This window comes from Oryzias latipes, chromosome 10 (assembly GCF_002234675.1).
Source record: "Oryzias latipes chromosome 10, ASM223467v1".
Lineage (NCBI taxonomy): Eukaryota > Metazoa > Chordata > Actinopteri > Beloniformes > Adrianichthyidae > Oryzias > Oryzias latipes.
The window spans coordinates 13868471-13885417 of NC_019868.2; the positions used below are offsets into that span (position 1 = coordinate 13868471).

At 40.1% G+C, this 16947-nt stretch overlaps 2 protein-coding genes across 2 annotated transcripts; both read right to left on the reverse strand.

Annotated features, from left to right (window-relative positions):
* Positions 1 to 973: 973 nt before the first annotated feature.
* LOC101163418 (E3 ubiquitin-protein ligase RNF38) lies at positions 974 to 11288 on the reverse strand. Its single transcript, XM_023959103.1, has 13 exons — positions 11120 to 11288; positions 9945 to 10434; positions 7657 to 7709; positions 7313 to 7494; positions 6423 to 6837; positions 5527 to 5667; positions 5208 to 5396; positions 3718 to 3879; positions 3535 to 3635; positions 3185 to 3266; positions 2976 to 3097; positions 2534 to 2633; positions 974 to 2132 (listed from the first exon to the last, which is right to left on the reverse strand). The coding sequence occupies exons 2-13, from the start codon at positions 10261 to 10263 to the stop codon at positions 2070 to 2072; spliced, it is 1929 nt and encodes a 642-aa protein (XP_023814871.1). The 5' UTR covers positions 10264 to 10434; positions 11120 to 11288; the 3' UTR covers positions 974 to 2069.
* Positions 11289 to 11899: 611 nt separating this feature from the next.
* Positions 11900 to 16637, reverse strand: LOC105354880 (zinc finger CCHC domain-containing protein 7). Its single transcript, XM_011480078.3, has 8 exons — positions 15903 to 16637; positions 14052 to 14113; positions 13866 to 13976; positions 13609 to 13779; positions 13387 to 13422; positions 12691 to 12792; positions 12489 to 12606; positions 11900 to 12411 (listed from the first exon to the last, which is right to left on the reverse strand). The coding sequence occupies exons 1-8, from the start codon at positions 16306 to 16308 to the stop codon at positions 11975 to 11977; spliced, it is 1443 nt and encodes a 480-aa protein (XP_011478380.1). The 5' UTR covers positions 16309 to 16637; the 3' UTR covers positions 11900 to 11974.
* Between the last annotated feature and the right edge of the window lie 310 nt (positions 16638 to 16947).

Here is a 16947-nt window from a genome sequence, read left to right on the forward strand (position 1 = left end):
TTGTTGTTGATCTTGGTGTCTTTGAGGTTAAAGGTACAGTATTGTTCTTTAAAAGACCCTTCTCCAAACAGCAATGAGGGATATCTAAATACCGGTATTTGACAGGATGGTGGTTCCTGGGATGCAACCAATGATACCTCAGTCCAAATGATAACATATAAGCTGGGACTTCTTCTGACAACAAAATCTGACTGTCAGCCTATAATGAGGCTTTTTTGTTTAAGTCAAGTAAATGTGAGGTTAAAGTGGTACAAAGAGAGGATGAACGCTGGCCGTAAGTGTTTTTTAATGAGTCCTGTAAACTGTGGACATTGAAAAACAATGACATTTGTGTTCTGTGTGCCGCAAGCAACTTTGTGCGAGTGCGGGCTGGATCTGGGCCATTTGTGTACAAAGCCTGGAGGAGACACCTGGCCTTTCGAAATTCAACTGAGCAAGTACAGGAGCAGTTCCTGTGAAGTAACGGACGACAATAGATAACAAGATGGCTGCTGCAAGAAAAACATGCGACATGCATTTGACAAAAATCTTGTATTTGATGGTTTTATTTTGGTTCAGATTTTAGTGGGACTTTCTGACCATCAACTGGGGTTCTATTGAAACATTTCTACTAGACTGCTTTTTAATAGCATTTGTAAATAATCCAAAATGCAAACGTTTCCGCACAAAGGGAGATTTATGTTTATAGTGACTGGTTAAAAGAGAAACTTTTTTTTTTCCAATCTACCTAAAATTAGAAATCCAGAGAAAAAAAAAAAAAACCATCACATTTACTAGTCACAAATATGAAGCTCTAAAATTCCCCTTTGTTTGCTAACAACCAGCCGTCCGCTTCCAGAATGCATACATAAGGATATTAGTTAACAAAATACAGATTTAACCTAAGAACTCTGCCGTCATCTAGTGGCTATTTGATGCTATTGCAAACTTTTTTCCCAAAACAAAAGATTGAAAACACATATTGCAGTCATCCTGAACAAACAACAGCAACTATATACATTTATTTCCATATAGATACAGGTTTTTAGCTTATGTCTACACTGAAAGGTGATTAGAAAATTTAAAAAGAGAAATTCATACCTTCCAAGAAGTATGCATTTCATTAGGATAAAATAGTTGAAGTATAAAAGTTCATAAGTTTTTTATTTGGTATACATTTTAACTGATTTACACAGTGTGTGTATATATATCTATATACACATATATACATGTATAACATGTGCCACTGTTCAGAAAAAAAAGAGGGAAAAAAAAACGAGTTGTTTGAAAACAATACAGGAAAAAAAATGTGCTTCATTTGAAATCAGTGCCATGTAGCACATCTAATGAGTGACCGGACTGATCAGATGACTGTCATACAGTAATTCTTAGCTTTACTTGCAGAATATGCTTAAAGACAAAAAATACCATTCTCATTATTATTATAATAAAATCTACCAGGAGAAAATCCAACAGGCAACCCAAGACTACAGTGGCAGCACGGACGCTTAGTGTCAAACTAGAGAGAAAGATTAAGTCTATAACACACACACACACACACACAATATGCATAAGACAGTGCATACACATACAAAGTAATGTCACTCTTTAGAGCAAAAACACTTGTCTGGTACACAAGAGAAACTCAGGCATGCTCCAGAACGTCAGAAAACATTTCTCTCACACTTGCATACGCAGACACCAGAAGCACAGTCGTGTACCTCAGCCCTGCATTACTGGGCAGACCCCAGATATGCTTGCACATGTGAGGAGCATGCAAATGCCCCCCCACAGACACACGCAGACACACAAAACCTGCAGGAAGTTGGGTCATTCACTGAAAACGTGAGGACCTGAGGACCTATGTGCACGTACAGCAAAAAAAAAAAAAAGAGGAAGTCATCTTGATGTAAACCACCTGAAAATCTATGAAGGAGGGAATCAACCAAAGAGGAGGGTATAACTTGTAAATATGTAAAGCCGTTGTGTGTGTTTGTTTGTGTGCTAGTACAGACATGTGCTTTGAGTAAGAAGGAGCAGGCAGTGCTGGATGTGTTTATTAAAACAAAGTCTCTGGCTCCCCCCTGTGGTCACTCTGAGTCTCTCTGGACCTCCGAGGCATCTGCACGACAAATGGGACAAGTTCTGTTGGCCTGAGGAAGAACAGAAGAAAGAACATTTAGCTTAGAGGCCATTGTGATGTTATCATATTGTGATGTTATCATATTGTGATGTTATCATATTGTGATGTTATCATATTGTGATGTTATCATATTGTGATGTTATCATGGTGAGTAATTCAAAGCAGCACAAAAAAGGTTTTTAGCTTGTTTTAACAGTACTTCGTTCAATTTTTAATTGTATTAAAAGCGCTTTATAAACAAAGATGATCATGCTGATGATGATGACCCCTGATCACTTTGGGGGGAAAAAATAATAATACAATTCACCATACAAACAAAAGACATAGAAATAGTGCTCCTAGAAAAACACAGAACACAAAAGTTTCAAGTTTTCGTTGGAACATCATCAGACAAATGTCATGTTTACTAACCCTTAGCCACTTGTCAACACACTTCCCATGAAACTCATGGCTGCAGGGCAGGACTCGCAGCAGTTGACGCGACTCAAAGTCACTCATACACACTACGCACCTGCAACAAAACACAAATGAGACTCCAGCAAAGTCTGTTCACACATGACAAATCCCATGGCCTGTAAATGAGTACATTGTTATTTATTGGACATTCTATGTAAACACCGCAACTGTTAGAACAGCATTCATAACAAAAAAGTACCGATAAATGTATAAAACTACTTATACAACCTTTTTTGTGCCACCTGTAGGTAAGAGAATAGGATAACTGAATCAAACATGTTCAGAAGGAATAGTTAACTTGAACTTGGATTCTGACTCCATAAAGGGGACCATAAATGAAATTCCCCCTTCTCGTCCCTACTCGGAACGCAGAAGGCTCTGAACGCACGGAACTCACAGTGTTTGTTCCGACTGGTGGTTATTTGGATTGAATCGATAAGAGGGAAGCTGTTCGATGTCCCCTTTGGTCAGTCCTCTCAGCTTAGCCTCTCCCAGTTGCTCGGCGAGGTTCAGGAGGGCCTTTGGGATAAAATACCATCAGCGCCACAGAGAATAACAATCTGCTGCAAACAAAAATATAAAGATTAAAACTTAAGGAAGCTAAACCTCATAGTTCTCTACTTCTCCATCATCTACATCCAGCTCTAGGCTGATTGCAGGACCTGTGGGCTGAACAGGCAGCATTGACCTAAGGAGATAATAAAAAGGATTCACACCTTTGAGTTCATCAGGTATTTCTGATGTGAAGCAGACACAACAATGAAACTCAACTTATTCTATCAAACATTCATTTTTTTTGTTGTAGCTTTTGAATTTTTCTTTCCCCCCTTTTTCCAGCCAATGAGATTCCGACACCCCCTCCCAAACTTGGATGGTTCACTCTGGTCTGTTGTTTCCCAATTGAACATAAACTGAATCAATTTCCTGAGATCAAGTGAAAATGAATTTCTACTTACAGGAAGTAACGCAACAGGCTCGGGTGGTAAGGCGAAAGTGGAAGCTGCTGGGAGCGGTACCGCCGCCCAGGGAGACGCCGAGGAATGAAGTTAGGATAGGACTGCAGAGACAATTGTCATGAGAAGAAAAAATAAAGAAAAACAACATATAGATAACCCAACACCTTAAACCCCAATGCTCACCATGCCAAAGAACTCCTGTGACAGAGGATCATGGGAGAGGAAGGGGAGTTGTGTGGAGTGTGGGGTCAGAGCAGGGTGGGTGGCGGGGGGATAATGGAGCCCCGCCCCCAAAGACAGATGCTCTCCAAGCAGCTCCACATCATTCTCTATCCTCTGTAACGGCTAAGAGGGGAAGAGCGGAATGTAAGCATAGACGTTTAGCTCATGTTCCAAAAGAAACAATATTCACACCAAAACAGAAGCAAACAAGGAATAATGAAGTCCCAAAGCTCTTATATAATGCTCTGTTTTAAACTATTTCAGTTTAATTCAATTTGAAGTCTACCTGTCATATAGTGATTAAAGTGAAACAAAGCACCACTGAAAGTGACTATCATACGTAAAGAACTACTATAGCTGAAACGGGCTGCCCAACCCAGGTTCTCTACTTCTGTTTCATCCCTCCTGAAAGCCAGAGGCGGTGCCTTGAGCACTGGATGATCATTCTTGTTCATGCGTAGTTGGAGAATTTACTGACAACAAAGTCACCCGTGACCTCCCAGTGACCCACACGAGGCTGTAAAGTCATATAAAGGAGCATGGCCCCAAACCCTTCTCGAGAGAATGCAAGGAACCCAGAGGGACCGGGAACTCTGCCGGACATCCGGGATTCACAGAACCGTAGTTACATACATAACTCTCAATTTACAGCCATGCCTGTTTCCCAGATGTCCCTGCACTGCTGATTACCTGGATCAGGTGTGTTCAGTCATTCAGAATGTAGAAACACCTGAGCCAGTTAATCAGTACCAAGGGTGGTAGACCTAAAGCACCAGGTTTGGGCAACGCTCCTCTGGGTGGTTTGTTTATAAAAAATAAAAATCAAATAAGGAAAAGTGAGGTAAAGAAAGTCTACAGGTTGCTTGTCGCAAAAGAAGCAAAAATGTGAAAACAGTCAAATCAAGTCCTGCTAGAGGTCAATTTTGACAAAGTCGCAAGCAAAATAAATAAATAATAGAAAAGATCTGGAACATTCTTTACCCCGATGAGTGACTGAAGCTTTGCAGCCAATTCATGTGAATAATACAAATAAAGAGTTCATTAGCACCATTGAAGCCCTGTGTTTTGCCAATGCTCCACAATCAGAAGTTATTTCTGTAACTACATCACCATTTCCATCACTTCAGAGTGCTCACAGACTAATCATAGAAATTAATTTAAGCAAATAAAAGCAACTTTTGTCTACTGAAAATCTATTTCTCGGGGCATTCATATTCCAGTAGCAGACTTTATATTATAACAATAACATTAGTGGGAAGAAGAAAAAAATTCCAACTTTTTTTTGAATTTCTAGAAAAACTTGATCTAATTTTAATGTTTTCATGTGTTACTTTCCCCAATATGTGCCAGAAGGTTAAATTAGACCAAGAAAAACTTTATATATAAAACAAGAGCATTATACTCCAGAACAGGAAAATCTGAAGCATGAGCAGCAGGTCCATTTTACTCACTGAACGGGCTTGCTGGGCAGGATAAGGTCCAAACTGTCCAGGCTGTGGCAAGTGAGGTGGATGATGGGAAAGGTGAGCGGGGGCATGACTGAGGTGAGGAGGAGGAATCAAGAAGGCTGGGTCACTTGATAGTAAGGATGGGAATGGGTATGGCATGGGTAAGTGCTGAACAGAACAGGTCTGAAGTACCTAAGACAGAAAAAAAAGAGGGGGGGCATATTAGCGCTACCTTTTTGTTTACTAAATCTAAAAAGAAAACTAAGTTCTGAACAATGCAAATTGCTACGAAAACTTTTTTTCCATTTAGAAATGAACTCACGGGAGGAGGGACGCTGCAAACGGGATAGTGTTGCCCACTGAAGACGACCGAGCATGCTGGGATCTGCTGTGGGCCGGAGCGAGCCTGCAGGCCAGGCGGCGCTCCAGGAGGAGACACAGGAAAGGATGCTGGAACTGAACTCTGAATATGGACACCAGAATAGACGGTGTTTAAATTCAAAGCACAAAAAAAAGAATTTGACGGTATTAGCAGAAACTTACTGCCACAACTTTGATGGGAACAGATAATGCTTTTGTATTCAGCTCCCAAACTTATTAAATGTTTTTATTTAAACTGGACTCTATCTAAAGACATAAGTTGATTATGCTCTGAAAAAATATCAGACCGTGCTGTTATTTTGAGTAATTTTCCAACACAAACAGGTCTTAGCCTTGGTTAGACTCAGGATTTCTGTTCTGTGTATTAACCAAAAAAAATTGTTTTCAATTCGTGCCAAGCCAATGTAAAAACAAATTAGACTGGATGTGGTTTAATGAAAAGTAAGAGATTAGCTTAACAGCTTTCAAGTGCTGTTAATGGTGCCAACATGAGAGCTTTAAAGTGCTCTTATCGGTGCCATTTCATGTTATTATGTTCGTGTATTTTTTCCCCACAATCTCGGGGGAGGGGGGGGGGCGTCCCGCAGCTTCAGGATGCTCAAATTTAAGCCATCCTGCAAGAGTCAAATCTATTCATTTTCAGGCAGACATTTGTTTCATTAGGTTTCTGATTTGACAAAACTGAAAATAAGCTGAAATGTCACCAAATTTGACTAATTATTGAATCTCTAAAAATGAAAAATAAATAAATAAATAAAATTATGACAAATTAGCTGGTCTAACTTCAAGGCCGTTACTGCAGTGTTTGGATTGAACCCGAGTTCAAACAGGACCAACCTGCTCGTGGAGGTCAAGCACAACACTGCTCTGCTGCTGAGGCGGGTGAGGGTGCTGTGGATGGGCCCCAGGGTGCAGGAGCCTGGGAGACAGGTTCGGTGACTGGTGGAGAGGCCTCGGAGAGGGATTTGGGGGATGGTAGCCTGGACGTTCATCCAGCCCTGGGCCTCTGGGGGGTTGCTGGCTGTACGGTGGGTAACCCTGAGGTGGAACCAGGTGTCTGTAGTTCTCATCTTGATGGCCCAGTGCAGGGCCATGATGGGAGTGGTGGTGGTGGTGGGCGTTGGGGTGGTGATGGTTGTGATGATTGTTGTTGCTGTTGTAATGGTGGTTGTTGCCGTTGCTGTGGCCATGGTGATGATGGTGGTGACGTGTCAGTCGGTCTCGACGGCCACGCTGGCGTCTCATTGGGGGGCTTGGGTGAAACAAAGATTCAGTTTTACAAATGATTTAAAAAAAGGCGTTTTGTTAACATCAGCATTGGGTTTAAATAAATATAAATAAATAAAAACATATCAAGCTATGTGTTTTTTAACAAATGACAACATTAATTTAGAAATGAGTGTTATTTATATATAGAAAACAAATTTAACTTTCATTTATTAACAATTACAGGAGCTAAATCACCAACTACCAAATAAGATGTAGATAATTTGGACTATCAAATACTTATTATACAGACAGGAAAGTTTCCAAAATGTCTCACTTTTTTTTTTTAATGATTTTTGTGATTTATATCTATATGGTCAACATAAACTAAATCTGCCAAGCAAAAAAAGTACGGTAGGTTGTTTCGAATTAGAATGTCACAAGGTCGGCATTTTGTAAATATTTTGTGTCATAAAGATATGTTTGGCAATTTGTCCGTTGTGTTTGTGTCCCAAACAGACCTGCGGCGGTTCCTAACAGGCGTATGGCATCTCTCTGGTATGAAATGAGGGTGCGGTCTTCGACTTGGAGGCAACTCCCATGGGCGAATAGGAGAAGATGGAGTGGAGGGAGGGGCAGAGCTCAGATCTATCATAGACTGCTGGGAAAGACGTTGTCTTTTTGGGGTGGGACTGTCCTCCATCTGTCCATGAGGGGAAAGAAAAGGGCAGCGGAGAGGAAGGAACAAGTAGAACGAACAAAATGAGGAGAATGAGTTGGAAAGGGGGAATGATGGGAAAGCAAATGTTATTCAAATCAGGAGCACGGCGGAAAGGAACACACTGTGGTGGGATCTCATACTCACCTTGTCCCGATCCTCAACGCAAACATTGTCTGGATGGAAATGCAGCACTCCACCTGGAAATGGCAGAAAGCACAGAAGTGTGAGAAACATCAACTGCAACACAAACATGGACAAACTGCTAACAGTATTGCACTATATAGATGCAATTCATCTCATTTGTAGTGCAAAGAAACCACAATAATCCTCCTCTCCTTTGGTAAATGGCGTAAATGGTAAATACTTATATAGCGCTTTTCTACCTACAAGGCCCAAAGCGCTTTACAGTCACAGACCCATTCACCCAGTCACACACACATTCACACACTGGTGGCGGCTCCGCTGCCGAACACTGGCGCCAACCTAGGCAAGGTGGGGTTCAGTGTCTTGCCCAAGGACACATCGACTCATGGGCGTGCAAGGCGGGGATCGAACTTGCAATCTTACGATCATGGGTCAACCGTGAAGGCCGCCCCTTCTTTGATTCTGAGCTGCTCCCTTTAGCGGTCCCCACAGCCTCCATCAAACCTCATCCTCTGGATCCTCTTCACTCACACCAACCAAAAAAATTATACCCCAATATGCTCAAAATGAAAACATCATTTAGGTTTTCATGTGTTTTACCGGAACTATTACTATGTAAAACACAATACTGGTCAGAAAACATTTGACAACATTAAAGAGTTGGTCTTAAAATAGAATTTTGGATTTTTTCCCCCTTTACTTTGTTTTTATTTTATTGATTTATCTTCACTCTAAACATAATATGTTTTAGTTAAAGGAGCTCAACAGCAATTAAGTTACCAAAAAATTAGCTCAATTTTTTAGATGGCGGAGACTTGGGGTCTATAAATGATTACAATGAGCAATGATTATCAAACGTTTAAGCTTTTCTCAAGGTTAAGGTGTCAGTGAGTGCAATAAGTACAGTATATCACTATGATTTTTTTAAAAAGTCATTTATGTTCAATTTTAGATAAAGTCCATAACAAATCCTGGTGAAAAATTGTCAAACATTGAAAGATGTTTACTTTACAATTTTTAAATAATTTTTTTAAAGGTGATATGAATACACATAAACTTTATATTTTTAATGTAATGAAGTCCCACAACCAGAGGGGAACTCAATAGCTATCAATAGTGAGATGGCAATTGTGGACTCAATCAATAGGTAGTCTGGTTAGTTATCAGTTAAGATCCAAATTTTGATATACTTACAGTTTATCAAAATTTGGATCTTAACTGATAACTAACCAGACTACCGTAGTAGTGATTGAGTCCACTACTCATTTGTCTTACCCCAGGTATATTATTGAACATTTTTTATTCAAGTCAATAAAAGCTGAGATTTTATTCCTCTGATGTATTATCTTAAAGTCCCACTCCAATAATCTTTTGATTTATTCTAAAAGTGTTTCCAGTGGCCTTTTCATTACGATTATGCTGTTTTTAACTTAAATTAAAAAAAATGTGTGTCAGCAGAGCGGTAGGAATTCTTAGAAATGCATCTTGGAGTAATGGGCGGGACTATTGGCGCAGAGCAACCCCGCCCCCACTTCCAATCGCCCATTACCAAGTTGGGTACACTCTCTCCCGCTAGCTTACAGCCCCACACACCCCCAAGCTAACATTATCAGTGCAACAAAACGTCGAGCACTATTAGAGCTATCCAGCCGTACAGTTTGAGCCCGATGCCATCTCAGACGAGGAAAACTAAGACGTAGATGGATCTAGTCATCTACAAATGGATGCATCGGTATAAAGCGGTGCAGGGGGCTTGTGGCCCGCACACTTGTGGCTCATTTTGCATATAGGTACACACACACACACGCGCGTGCGTGCCATTTTCATTCCATTAAGTATGTAATTGAAACATCCTCAGTTTAAAGTATCAAATTCAAACCAATGCATGATTTGTCATAGAAAGAATAATAGAGCTCTGGTTTTTCTCTCTAATAACCACATTTTTACTATTAAATCTATCTTCTAAAAGCAAAATGGTGATGTGAGACAAGTGTCCAAGGTGGTTTCTATATTTTAAATAAATAAATCCTACAAGACAGGCTATGTTTTTTTTTCCTTTGGTCAGATTTCTTTATAAGAATATAATTAGCGTGTTTTGTTTCTATAGTTACAAGTCTTCTTTGCAGTATTTACGCCTGGCTTTGACACTTTAGGCATTCAAATCAGGGTTGTTGTTTTTTTTTTTTGTTTTTTTTTTTTTGGGGGGGGGGGTCGCATCTCATCAGGGGGTGTATCCCGCGTGGGAGTGATGCGTTTTGCTTTAGGCCCGGTTTACTGAGATGGCTTACCGGCCCCGGGGTTCCGGTGGGCTCCGTGCACGGAGTGGCGCGGTACCCCCGCGGACAGGTAGCTCCTCTGGATGTGCTGCTGCTGCTGCTGCAGCTGTTGCTGCTGCTGCTGGTTCTCCGGGTAGCTCCGACCACCGTGGTGCAGCGCCCAGCTCGGGCTGCTCTGCGGCGGGTAGCTCCCTCCTCCTCCGCCGCCGCCGCCGCCGTTGCTCATCACATTGCCGTTAGCGGCCGCGTTCCCGTTGGTCCCAACACTCCCGTTAATGGCAAAATGATAGAAGCCAGACCGAGATCGAGACCGAATTCTTGGGGGGTCCATGGTTTGGAGGGAAGAGGGCGGTGGCGGATGGGATGTGAGATCAGGGGGAAGGACGAGGAGAAAGTCGCTCTGCAGCCTCCTCTCCTCCTAAGCCCGCGTCTTGCCTCTTAAAGTGGGAGTTTACACAGAGGTGTGTCTGTGGCATTTAAAGGATGTTTTCATCTAATGAGACTAGACATAGAAGCAGCAGATTAGGGGACAGCCTTTATTACAGCTACCCAAAACACTATCTCATTTATTTATTGCAGCCCGGTTTAATAAAATAGCGCCTTTGGGTGATACAATCAAACTCAAAATAAATCTGAGCTAAACGACCAGTTAGTAAAACAAACCAGATATTTCCTTCGGTCCTATTAAGCTAGCGCCCTCGTTCTGAGTCTTTTCTTCCCTTTTGTTATTTTTCCCCTTCGTTGAATCCCACAACATTCATTAATTTTTCGCCTTTGGTTTCAAATATTCAAGGTCCATTACCGTTTAGCACCTGTGTTTTGAATTAGCAACCCATTACTTTTGCGTGTTTTTAATCAAACGAAAGAGAAGAAAAAAAGCCAACCGTTAACAGGCAAATCCGTCAACATGAGCAAAGATGGCTAACTCAGTCGAGCATTAGCAAACTAAATGAAGCCAGCTGGCACAATAGTAATAATAAAAACAACGTAAATATTACAAGCTTTTAAGAGTAAGTTCCAACTTAACTGCGACGACTCGCCACCAAAGTTACACCCCTTTGCATTGACTAACTACACCCGCTGGTTATTGGCAAAACTACGCTTTCCAAGCTAGCCCAAGGCTAACAGGAAGGAGATCTAAGGGAAAACAAGAGCAACTGTGCCATAGTTACAACCAGGCTACGTACCGATGCTTATCTAGCACTCTGAGAGGTCAACAACAAGGCTACGCCGACCAACATAAGGCGAAGACTTGATACCCTGTCCGCCAAGTAAAGCCGACGATGTTTCTCATTTAAATCCCTCTTCGCATTCGCTATCGGGTGTTTTCTCTGGTCAGCAGGGAGCGGAGATCAATCAATGGGAGTCTCGCATCTCTGCCGAGTCTTACCCAATCGATTACAGATAACCAGTCAGGCTGTAATTTGCGTATTTTAATTCAAATGACTTAAATTTGAATCCCAAATATTCGTACAATTATACTCTCCTCCATGTAATGATATATTTTTAAACTTAAAAGCTAAATAAAATCGATTTTGATATTTTTTATCTTTCTGGAATTGATTACTTTTGCCTGGCAGACCTCAGGCAGCGCCTGCGCCCATTAATAATTCAGCAGTTCCACAGCACAGCTACTATTAAACAAGGCTTCGAAGAGGGAACTAGCAAAAAACACGCGGACTACACGCACCCATCTAAAGAAATACCTCTTATCCTAAAACCCGAAGACCATTACAAACATCCAATCTTTTTTTTTTATAGATGATGCCATTGTAAAACGGGAACCTACAGGGAAGATGCAATTCAGATCAGAAGCAGGAACTTATAGGAACATGAAAAAAGGCAATATAGAGCACGTATTTACAAAATTATCTATTAAAAAAGCTGTTATATCTAGTGTAGAAGTACAATCTATCCTACATCTTATTGGAAATTTTAAAAAAAGTAATACAAACAACAAAAGAAACAACAATTTATCTTTTTTATAGTGAATACGAAGAGGTCAAATTCTTTATTAACAAATAATACATTTGAACTATTTATCACCGTCTGTGACGGACTCTCTGATTTGGAGAGAAAACTTTTTCACCTCCAAAGTTCTCATCTCCAAACGGATGCAAGTCCTTTTGCTTCTTTTTCTTCTTACTTTGTAAATCTTTAAGTTTGCTTTGCCATTTTTTTCTACCAACTAGCTCCTGGTTGTTTTTTTTCTCAGAAGGGTGCACGGACTGCCTGGTTTTTGGTTTTTTTGATAGGTCAGCTGTCCCTCCTCTGTCCTCAGAGTCATAGCGAGACCTCCCCAGGAGCCCGCCTTCCCTAATCGCTTGGGCCTTCCTCCTAAGTTGCTTTATTTGGCGCCTCTCTCTGCGCCTCTCCGGCCACGTCTTCCTCCTTCCAGCTTGGCCACTTGCCCCTTGCTTGATCTTACATCTTCCCTGGAGCAAAGAATCCTTCTCACTCTTCTCATCTGGTATTTGGCCTGAAAGAGAGCAAAGCAGATGTTGATGTAAGACGTCCCACATTCTTGCTCTCATTCTCAGTTAAAAATGTTGTCACCCTTAGCCCCTGTCTCCATCCTGGTCTGGCGCCGAAGAACATCCTCAAGTGAGTCATAATGGCAAACATAAGGCAGCGTCGGAAAGGTCCCCCTGACCATCCTTATCCTTGCACACTCCTGACGTCACACAACACAGATGAGTCACAAAAGGCTCAAGAGAAACCTTTAAACTAAGAAAACATGAATCAAATTCTCCCTTACATAGCCGTAGTGTCCACGTTTAGAGCAGTTGTAGCAGTGGGCACAACTTTTCTGGCTAAGACGAGCGACAGGCCTCGAGCTGAGAGGAACACCTGACCTGACCTGGGGAGGAATAAAAATAAATTAACTACGGTATTTGTTTAAAAGCACAAAACTTGTTTGCATTTGCCAGAAAGATTTAGCTAATTTTACAATAATTTGTCTCCTTTGTCAAAAAACAAAAAAAAAAAAAACCTTGAGATTTCATTTTAAAGACAATCAGATTTGGAATGTATTCATTTTTTTAAAGAATTATTCAGATGATAAAGATATCTTAAGGAATTACCAGCCATCTGTGTACCTTATAGTATTTAAACTGACATCCATTTACTCTTTTGGAACATCCCTTCTAAGTGTGTAATTTAAGTGTAAACTCTCTTAATCAAGCAACACCAGCCCTAACATGAAGTCTTATTTAACAGAAGGTTGAAATCCTCAATTGTCAAGCATTGTTTAAAAAAAAGAGAGAGAAAAATGAGGATGAACGCTAATAAATATGACCAATTATTTTACACTTTTAGTCACATTTTATATAAAAAAAACCTGAGTATCTATTTCAGGTGAGATTCTATATTTTATTTTTAGTTCCTGAAATGTTCATGCTCAGAACTAAAAGTTGCACAGAACCAAATGCAGCCCAACAGAATGCCGTCTTACTGTCCGGTGGTACTGGCGCCATGTATCCGGGCAGGTCTGCAGAAATCCACAGCAACAAAGACAGAAAAATATATGATAAACATGAGGAGGGAAACTTTTTTCCCCTTCACTGATAATGTAGAAATAAAACCGAATGTCATGCTACTGAATCTGCAGCACAACCCTGACAGATCCCTGCAACAAGTCTGTCCTACTGAATGGAGAATTGATGTGCAAACTCACAAAGGAAAGGTGGCCTATCATCCCACAGCGTCTGCAGTGTTGGTTCCACACCGGTGGTATTCTGCAGGGATGGAGCCCATGAGCAGGCAGGCCGCAGTCCGGACAGGGGCGACCCGGGCAATTTTTCTGGACGTGGCCTTGAGTCCCACAAAGGACACAAGTAGAACTTTTCTGCACGATCAGAGAAGGAAAACATTTTAGCTTTACTTCTTTTTTTTCAATTAAACTTTCTAAAAGTTTTTTTGTTTTTGTTTTACCTTGTCAAAAGAGCACCTTTTGGCCACATGTCCAGACTTGAAGCACCGGTAGCAAAAGGAGGAGCGCCCAGGGAAGAAATATCGGCCGAACAAAGACTGATCATAGCCGTACTATTAAAAAAAAAGAAAACAGAACATCAGATTTTTTTTAATGCCAATCCATTTTAAAAGGAGGACAAAAGTTACCTTGTCTTTGTCCGAAACAAGCCAGGTATGACTTTGTGATGTAACACTCTCATCTGTCACATCTGTGATTGAGAGAAGGTCAGTAAGGGACTGTGTTGCTTAGATACAATTATTTACCAAAATAAAAGACATTTGAACATAGGGAAAAATTCTGTTTTTTTGGGCAAAATGTTCACTGATCTTTTTTTTCCTGTGTGTCTTTGGAGTGTAACAGCGTAAAGACGTGTACTGCAAAGATCACAAATCCCTCATTCAAATGCAGTGGACACCAGGATAGGAAGCCTGCAAGTCCAAACATAGGTCATCAAGCAAATTTAATTCTCTATGCAAATTCAAATAAAGCCCATATTCAAGCTTTACACAACTGAAGCCACTAAAGTCAACAGATTGCAAAACAGCCTGTGGGTTTTTTTTATTTATAACTTTTTAAAAGCAGAGAACATTTAAAAGATTTTTCCTTAGCATAACCCTGAGGATTTTATTAAAACTGCTTGGTGGTGCAGTGCAAGCAGTTTGTTTGTTGGTGCTACAGTTAATACTCTCCAAGCGTTATTAAGACATTTTATCTGTGGTTTTATTTGTCGTTTTAATGCTTCAAATAATTATATAATTTTAACTCTCACCAATGTAAAGCACAGCACTTTTAGATACCAATCCCCTATTTGGAGGTTTTGGTACGGTCGTCTTTATTAAACTTTTAAGTTTTCTTTTTTTTGTTTACGTCAGCAGTTTTTGTCTTTTTATTAAGTTCATGATACCTGGTTATTTTATTGTTCTTATACTCTTATGTCATTGTTTTTATATTCCTATTACATTGATTATTATACTTTTATGACATTGTTTTTTTTCTAATACTTTTTATGTCATTGTTCTTATACTTGTTTGACTGCTCTATTTTTATCCTTAAGTCTTTTATATGTTTTGTGTATTTTTGTGGCAAATGGGCCTTGAGTCTGTAATAAAGCTTATATATATGATAACCTTATTTTTTATATATATAAAATGAGACTGTATTTACCTCTTTGAGGTGATATTATGGTTAGCAATTAGATTGACAGCTTGGGTTTATATAAAATCGTACCAGTTATTAAATCCATATACATAGTTTTTGTTAGACTTAGGGCTTTGTTGCTTTGCACAGTGGATAAAAAAATACACATTAAAACATTTTAAAGACTCACTTCAATGAAAATGATGTTTTTGGTGTTTGTAACATGTTCTTTTCTCATGATGGAGGACATTAAAGAAAATTAAGGTTAAAGTTGCATTTATGAGTATTTTTTATTATTCAAATAGTTGTGAATCAGGAGCAGATATAAAAAACTGCAGCTTGAAAAAGCTTGTAGTTGTGACATTGAAACTACAGATCAGCAGGCAACAAGCTCCCTGCTCCATTCCATTCTGATGCATCCACTTACAGACAAATAGATCCATGTACGCCTTTTTTTCCTGGTCTGAGCTGAAATCTGGATCATACTGTACGGCTGCATAGATCCAATATTGCTCACCATTTTTGTTACACCACTAATGTTAGGTTTGGAGGGTCTGTAAGCTAGCGGGAGAGAGGATAAACAGACAACAATGCCCCTACCCACGACTCAGAGGTGAATTTCAAACTCCTGCTGCTCTGCAGAAACTATGTTGTAGAAAATAGACACATAACCAAAATTTAAAGACCACTGGAAATGCTTTTAAAATACATCAAAAGGATGACTTTAAGTTGTGTTTTTCTTATGCCTGGGTCCATTATAATTACCTTCTGCTTTTTGCAAAGCACATTGTTACATTCATTTCATTCATTGATTTCATCATTGATGTGAGCAAAAAGATAGACAGAGAAAATAGACTGACCTTTGCAGTCCTCCTCTCCACAGTAACTCAGGTTGAGTTGGATGTTTGAGTCCGCCTCATCTTCTCCCCCCAAGATCATCCACTCCTCAACAGAAAAATCACTGTCCTCCTCTCGTTCCTCCACCTCAGCTTTGGTGGCCTGCTCAGTGTCCCGGGGAGCCTTTCCAGAGGTGATGGAGAAGGCCAGCAGAGGCAACGCAGAGCTGTCCTTGCTGAGCTTTGCAAAGAGTTTGTTTGAATAACTGAAGTCAGGTTCTTCCTCAACCTCTGAGCTACTATAACTTTCAATAAAGAAAACGTCGTGTTTGGCCTCCATTCTCAAATGTGTACCATCCGTAACTAAATGGCGACACCCAGCGGCACGTTTGTGTACTGCTGTCAAGCTTGGGTGGCTAACACATGTCATAAAACTTCTGGATACCGATGGGTATAAAAATCATCAGCTGATCATTAATGATCCTTTATCCCTGCCAACACAAAACAATGGCATGTAATCAACTATATCAAAAGAATTTGGATAACGACGTGAAATAATATTAACCACGCTTATCCGGCAGCTAGCGCTAGTAGCAGAAGAAGATTTGTTAAACTAACTTATAGGCATAAAATAAAATAAAATGTTTTAGTTTCTTATTGATTGTTTACTGAGCTTTTATAGTATCGTTCATGTCGATGTAATTCCTTCAAGCGACACAGTTACTTCCTCCACGCTTGTTTGCACATTTTATTCGGCTTTAAAAAATGTTGGTCAACCAAAACTGAACCCCGCGTTTAATCACCGCCCCTATACGCACAGAAACTATGGTCCAAACACGGTTGGTCCAACACAATGGTGCATGTAATAATCACATACTACACACACTGATGTAATTTTAAAACCTTTTTGTAACACTGCTAAAGTTAAGATATGTGTCTTTTAATAATCCTAATTTCACTGAAAGACCATTTACATTTGTCAGTTCTTTGCTGGGTTCGACTTTTTTGCCCAAACTCCTGAAAAAATGTCTTCGTCTGTAAACGTCATTAGGCATTTTACTGTGTTTGT